The following is a 7,629-nucleotide window of genomic DNA, read 5'->3' as shown; positions in this document are numbered from 1 at the left end:
TGATTTGAGTGTAGTGGGCACCTTGTGTGAATCTTGCAACTACTGATAACACTTTACAGCACAAAATGTGGGAATTCTGGCTAGCGTGCATTTTTGTATGGTATTTTAATTGCTAGATTAATGGAGCAAATAACTATGCTAAAAGGAGTCAGATTTGGCATCATGATGTTTCCCTGCCAGTCACAAGATGGTGTGTTATTTAATATGTAAAGCTGGAGCTGTAAGGATTTCATGTTTTCTTTTCCTCCTCTCTTTCTTGCTGTCTCCCCCTCCTCCCCTCACCCCCGTAGGTGTTGGTGGAATGAGCGTTGCGTGTGTTTTGAAGAGAAAAGCAGTACTCTGGCAGGACTCGTTCAGCCCCCACCTGAAACAGCACACTCAAGATACAGCTAATCCCAACATGCCTGTTGTATTGACATCTGGAACAGGGTCCCAGGCTCAGCAACAGCCGGCTGCAAACCAGGCGCTCGCAGCAGGGACACACTCCAGCCCTGTTCCTGGATCCATAGGAGTTGCAGGCCGCTCCCAGGACGACGCTATGGTGGATTACTTCTTCCAGAGGCAGCATGGTGAGCAGCTTGGGGGAGGAGGAAGTGGTGGAGGCGGCTATAATAACAGCAAACATCGCTGGCCTACTGGGGATAACATTCATGCAGAACATCAGGTAAAAAAAAAAAAAAGTTCAATGTTTCCAAACTCAACATGTGAACGCATCGGGCTTGTGATAGATGCTTTTAATGACACTTTTTAAAGCTTGAGCTGGTTACTGTGCGGTTCGAATGGCAACAGTCGTACTTTTTGTTTTCTCTTTTCAGGATTGCGGTGCCTTGGTAGCTATAAGCTGAAACGTTTCTGCTCTTGAGGGTGTTGAAATCCCAATCCACTCTCTGTGACAGTCAAGTGCATGGTTGCAAAATTTATCATTCACTTTATTGATTTTTTTTTTTTTTTTGGATGTGTTAACCAGTGTAGCAGTGACTGCTGCTGCTTTTCAAATCTGTTGCTGTAGTTAAATAATTCTTATGTAATGGTATTACAAAACTGCCAATGCATGTAGGTTGAGCTTTTACCATTCCCAATATTGAAAAACACAGTGCTGGAAGTTGCGGGTAATGTGTTTTCGTGGGTTTCTTTGCTGCTTTGTTTTGGGTTGTTGGGTTTGGGGTTTTTTTGGTTATAATTGGGAGGTGAAGGAGCTGTTAATGTGCTTAGCTGAACTGAGAACAGCCTTAAGAATGTCATGAAACAGTCTTCTTAGAAACACAGATAACTTACAGTGACTTAAAAAAGTTTTTGAAAGGGTAGTGGGCCAAAATGTGTCTCAGTAGTAGTGTTTACTAGATGTCGTCTTGGTAGTTGCATTGTCAGATGTGCCGTGAGTTAAATGAGTGCATGACTCACTCCAGCTTTCTGTCTGTGACCTGTAAGGAACTCAAAGATGGGGATGTGCTTCCTCTGCTAAGGGAGCAGAACTGAAGTGTAAGCACATTTTAAAAACGAATGATTCCCACAAATACTGTCAGAGCAGCAAACACAAAGCTTTTGCAACCTTTATGAATATCTCCTGCCTCTAGTTCTTCAAATAAAAGCAAACAAGCCCTTGTTCCTCTGCTGCGCCTCCCCAGGGGATGTGTTGCCATCCGCACCATTTAAAAGCAAACATTGCAGTGAATTTTGCAACCTCGCTGAAGTCAGTGTATACATCAACGAAGAAGTAAACCCAAGTGCCCTGTTAATTTCTTCTGGAAGAAAAAGCGCATAAAATACTGCAATATGAGCTAAACAGCTAGAAGAATATTGTAGTTATCCCCTTATGTGGCAATATAGTATTTAGTTAGGTTATCACTTTAAAGGAAATAACTGCATTGAAATGAGACATAATTTTTCTGTTAACTACCCAAGTTTTCAGTCACTAACTATAAAACTTGTTTCAAGAGGCAGCAATGGAAGAGATCTTGGTGCGCTTTAAGTTCTGTAAGAAACAGTAAGCAAAAATTTCTTACTGAAAGTTTGCAGCCCTTAGGTTTTTCAAATAAAAGCTGCCATGCGGTCTGGTGTGGAATTGCTACTGTTTGGACATTTTGTGGAAAGATGACTTTGTGAATTAAAAGGAACATCATAAAATTCTTAATACCTTTTTCCTCCAACTCATACTTTGATCTTCCTTTCTCTGAAAAATCCCTAAAAGCAAAGACAACAAAACTCGCTGGAGATTGAGGGGGCAGGGGACGGGACACCCAAACACTGCAGTCATGAAAAATTGTGCTGGTATCTAAACTTTTTTTCTTTAGGACATTCTTTAATAAGCAGAAGACTTAAACTTTCACTCGAACAAAAGAATCCTACCTATTATAGAGACCTGCCCTGATGTCAGTAGATGTGTTGCTCTTCCTCAGCTGATTTTCTTCAGTAACTTCTTGAATGAAATGACGCCAATAAATGTACCACTTAATGAAAGAAAAACTCATTAGCTTATACTAATTTAAATGAACTTTTAAAAAAATAACGCATGTATTCTTTAGAGACAGAACACTTCTGAGAAGGTTGTATGGACAAAATACACATGCAGGATTATGTTCACAAGGTCGTGTGTGATGCTTTATCAGTTTTTCCCCTGTGTGTTCTATGATTTGAAGCTGAGGGAATACCCACCATATATAGTATAATTCATGTTGGAACCCTATCTGTTCTACTTCCCGCTGGTTTTTACATCATCTGAAATGTATTTGACATACAGACCTGGTGTTTTGCATTCAGTATGCTTCTTTAAACCAATCTTTGTGTTTTAATTTCTTCAAAGTCAATTCTGAGATGGGGCAGTAACGCTTTTTGCATGTGTCTTACTTAATACCGTATGCTCCACTGATTGCTGGGCAGTTTTATCTATGTGTTTATTGCTTCAGCCTCTCTTGAGTGCCTCTTTTTCCATGGTTCTCTGTTTGCCTTGGGGTTTTACTTACGGGAAGCAGAATGCAGGATATATGTAATCCTAATACTGCCATTCCCTTTGACTTTTTGGCCACCTCTGCAGCTGCTTCTTAAATTATAAATTCCTTTGAGGAGAAACTAGTCTTATGCCTACAAAATGATTTAATTCAGTTTGGGCTTAAGCAGGGTGGAATTGAATTTGTCCTGCAAGAATAGAAGTGGAAGGAAGTGCTGGGACATGCAGAGAGGTGAGGAGTCGTTATGGATGTCTGCTAAGTCTCAATTTCTCATAGATATGCTTGTGTTATTGTACTTTTGATTTTAAACTTTCAAAGATAATGCAGTGAGGGCCCTTGCCTTGTCGCCTTGAAGACTGGTTAGGACACTCAGTAGCTAAAAGATAATGGAAAGTTAGAAAAAATAATTACAGGGTAATATAGACTAATGCCTGCCTAGAGCTTGGGAGGTCGTAATTAAAGGTAGAGGAATTTTTTTTTTTAATTGTTGAATCCCAGTTTATTCTTTGTTATGGACGTAGACAGACATCTGTCTCTGTCTGTTGGTGATGATACTCCAGTGATTTTTACCAAATGATAGCATTTCATCATGTGTTATTAAATAGCCATGAGTGTTGTGAGTCAGAACTTGCTTATGGGTTCCTTGCTTTTAATTTTTTATTGTTCTGGCTGTTCCTCCTTGTTGTTTGTTCGTACTTTGACTAGCAGCACTGAGAACTGAGCTGTGAATGGCTTTAGTAGAGTGACTTAAGACAAAGTTTCTAAGGAAGTAGATAATGTCCTCTTGTTGGAAATAGGAAGAAAATGCCAGTTCTTTTTATAGTTTAGCTGGAAACTTTCTCTTCCCTTTGCATTTTTCCTTTATCCCCCAGAATGGGGGTGGTGTGGTGTGGATAATTACATTTTAATATAAAATGAAGCAGTTAAAGATGCTACTATCGTTTTGCATATTTGGGTATCAAAGATAAGCAATCCACACAAATAGCATATATTACAAATTCCTCTTTGTTTTTGCAGACACTGAAGTAATGGTGAAATAGGACTCCTCTTTTTGTAGATTGGAACCTCTGAACTCCTAAGCAAACTTCCAGCTGTCTGCAGCTACAAATACTTAATCACCAAACTTTACATGGAAGACACTTCCATCAGCCAGGTCTTCGCTGCAAAATATAGTCTTCTCTTTTTATCCACAAAAAACAGCAAGATGAGGTCGAGCGTCAGTGTCTACCAGTAATGCTAAGATTCAAACTGATGAGGTTTAAACTGTTATTCACCTACAATGCCTGATTACTCCTCAGGCTGTTTGGGCAGACAGTTACGATAGCTGCAGTAAGATGGTTTTGTGCTGTTTGTCCTGCAAAAAATGAGTAGCGATCAGAACCTCTCTTCATAGGTGAGTGAAGAGGTACGAGATGACTCCTGATGGAGTTGGGATTCGGCTGGCCTAGGTTGGACTTGGCTTCATTATGGAAGGTTGCATATCTCATTACAAATCTAGACAGCCATCTGCTACTCCTGAGGGGAATGAAAAGACAGTTGAGATATTCAGCTGGGAGAAGTTATCAACACTGAGCAGGTTTTTAGGAAAATTAGCTGGGTTTTCTTGGATGTGGTCTCTTACGGCTTGTGCATGCATGTATGTTCTTGAGCTGGAGTGAAGAGAAAGATTCTGTGGTAGTGGTCCCTTCAGAATTACACTGAATGGGTATACTTTAGACTGTCTGAATTGTAGTTAGGGTAATATGGGAGTTGCTTAATAGAAGCAAATGATTTTAGGGATTTACTTTCTTTGAGAGCATGTTTAATTAATAATTTGAGACAATGGAACTCTGCAGGGATCATCTTGTTGAATGTGGGGAATTTTTCACATATCGCTCGTGAAGAATAGTGAGAGCAACAGGGCTGGGACAGGGTTTTATGCTCGGTTTTGCCTTTTGGCAATGTGACTGTGCAACTTCTTAACTGGGAACTTGCATTCAAGTGGAGACAGAAGGTAATTCTGGCAGCTGCCCTTCTAGAGCACTGCTACTCAAACTATGCTGCTCGCTGCTGTGAAAGTGTCTGGATTTGATGTTGTTTGACAATGTTTGGTGCCTGCTGGCAGGCACCATGACCAGAGTTTGCCTTGAAGTTGTGGCAAGGTCCTCTAGAAAGATCCTGGAAGGTAAGGAAGCAGAAGCCCTAGCGTTTGTTCTTTCAAAGTGAAACCCTGTTTAAGTGACAGTTAACTCTTCAGGATGGAGAATTCCTGATCTGCCTAGGGAAAGCACCTAGTGTATGAGGGCCACCGTGGTCCAAATAATCTGGCTAGTTGTCGGTGCCAGAGTTGAGGGCATTGGGGTGAGTCCTTAATCATGTACGCCATGTGATAGAATGTGTGGCTCTATTCTTGAACGTTGTTTTCTGATGTATGTTTCATTAAATCTGTTGAATTTTCATGGGTACTTCCTTGTATCACAGTGAACTGGTTAGGGCTTTGCTTATGTTGATGCTGAAATAGCTGTGCTAATTTGATACCCAGATAATTTAGAACATAATATCTTGCTGAAATGAAATTCTAGTTTGACTGAGTTGTTTTGCAGATATTTCTCTATAGTAAAGAGGTATCTTGGGGGAGGGGAATGGGAACATTTAATTTAGTTTTCTGCTTTACATTGCACTTTGAAAATTCCTCCTGAGATAGAAAGGGCATGAGTAGATTGGCTAAGTTGGATATTTAAGGTTGGGTATTGGAAAATACTTCTCTTGTATCAGGGGGAAAAAACACCCTGAAATCTTCAGAAAGTCAGTTTAAGAATTTGTTTCTTGTGAATCTGTAGTTTTACTATCCCTGAGAGGCAGTTGCAAGATATCTGGCTTTAGTTGGGATAGCACAAGCAACCTGCTGTGCTGGCTTTGGGATTTCTCTGTGGTTCATCATCTTTGTAGTCTGCTTCCTTGCTGTGGTGCTCGCTCGGGAAGAGCAAAGATATTTTCACACTATTGAATTTGCAAATTTCAGTGCTTCAAGAAGCCTTCAAGTATTTAACTTAATATATTGTGCCCAAGCGTGTTCTGAATAGAGCTTCATCAGAGCGTATCTTCTGCTTGTTTTCTTCCTACCCTCTCTCCAACGTTGTTTTCCCCTTGTCTGCTCTTCTGTGGTTTGTTGAGTTGGTGTGACCTATCCGTGTGCTTCTGCAGAACAGGTTGTGATACTCACAGTGTTTTTGTAAATGGGTGAAATTTTCCTTAAGATACAAGCCATATAATCCATCCACAGTAGCCTCTTCCTTGCAAAGTGGCACAGTTAATTTCGACGGCTGATCGGAAATCTCCTTAACAAAGAGCTCTTCCAGAATGGTGAGTCTAGAGTTGTCTGTGTCTGAAAACTTGCTTATAGGTATATGCTGCGACAATTTTAAAACTGGCTTCTCTGAATGATGATCTTGCGGGTCTCTGGTGAACAAACATGCCTTTGTGTGCGGATATCATGTGATGCTGCGCTCCCTCCTGTCAAGCGATCTGCTCTCAGATATCATGTTACTCCTTTTCCTTTGTTAATGGCAACTTTTGTTCTAGGGCAGTTGTTTTCATTGGGAGCATCTGTCCGTGTTACTTACCCTGTGCAGAAGCTGTGCTTCAGACCTTGATTCTGTGCTGGGGTGAAACTTGACTGTTATTAAAGCCTCAAATTAGCCCTTCGCCCTGCTGCAGACAGTCGGTGTGGCATAGGGCCACTCACATCTGTTGCTGACAGAAGTACTGAGCCTTGGCACTGGAATGAGACAGCACTGCATCCCTTCTTTACACCTTTTTCCCTCTGAATTTAAACCTCGGAAGGTCAGAGCAAGCGTGGGAGTGAAAAGAAAAGCCCTCCTGGGAATCAAACGAGCCAGATCTTAGTGTAGCCCTGAGTTCTTGCACAAGAACATTAATCTAGACACACATCTGTCTCTTTCCCAATACGTTGCCAGCACTGTCGGGGCAAAATGAAGGTTATTCCTTTCGTAATCCAATATTTTGGAAGTTTGCACCCCAACAATATGTGCCTGAGATATCACAGAGTAACCTAAATTCCACATTAATGAAGCGTTCCCCTCGGTGAATAAAATCTGAGGAAAAACATAATTAGCTAACTAAGCCGAACCATTCTGAAAGGCTGCCTTTCTTGCATTTATTTCTGTACCCTGAATCATTAATCATCTTGGCTAAACGCCATGTAAAGCATTAGCCAATCTGCAATTTCAATAGCTTTTTGCTTTGAATGCTAATGGTAGTAGCAATTCTAATGATGAATCCTTCACTACAAAAATAGTAGTTAAACCACCTAATCCTGGCTAATACTTGTGACTTCACATTCTTTCTTTACCGACTATTGTTATAGGAGGGGACTAAAAATAGTGCTGTAATCAGTTGATGGAACAACATATTTTAACCCTGGATCTAGTCGTTAGTGGCAAGCCTGTTGTTGACGGTGTGCGGTGCTTATTGTCAGCTGGTAAATACTTTTTTTTTTTCCTCTCCTAGGTACTATATATGTGTGTGTGTGTACACACGCAGAGTAGATATTTTTTAAGTAACGTGCTATGTGAGCTGTTCAAACAAGACAAATGCAGGCAGTCTCCCGCAGCTGAGTAGGAGGCATTTGTTTGCATCTGAAATTTGTAAACCTTTGGTTAATTTACAAAGCTTTAAGAACTTG

The 7,629-nt window shown here is 40.7% G+C and overlaps 1 protein-coding gene across 1 annotated transcript in view; it reads left to right on the top strand.

Moving 5' to 3' along the window:
* The first annotated feature begins 301 nt into the window (after positions 1 to 301).
* The window catches only part of PUM1 (pumilio RNA-binding family member 1), a 71,563-nt gene continuing 64,235 nt past the window's right edge, over positions 302 to 7,629 (top strand). Inside the window, 1 exon segment of the mRNA XM_010289082.1 lies at positions 302 to 664. Within this exon segment, the coding sequence (XP_010287384.1) occupies positions 302 to 664 (363 nt within the window).

The sequence above is a fragment of the Phaethon lepturus genome, unplaced genomic scaffold (assembly GCF_000687285.1).
Source record: "Phaethon lepturus isolate BGI_N335 unplaced genomic scaffold, ASM68728v1 scaffold19456, whole genome shotgun sequence".
Lineage (NCBI taxonomy): Eukaryota > Metazoa > Chordata > Aves > Phaethontiformes > Phaethontidae > Phaethon > Phaethon lepturus.
The sequence above is the reverse complement of the archived record's forward strand: the minus strand, read 5'-3'. Positions and strand labels throughout refer to the sequence as shown.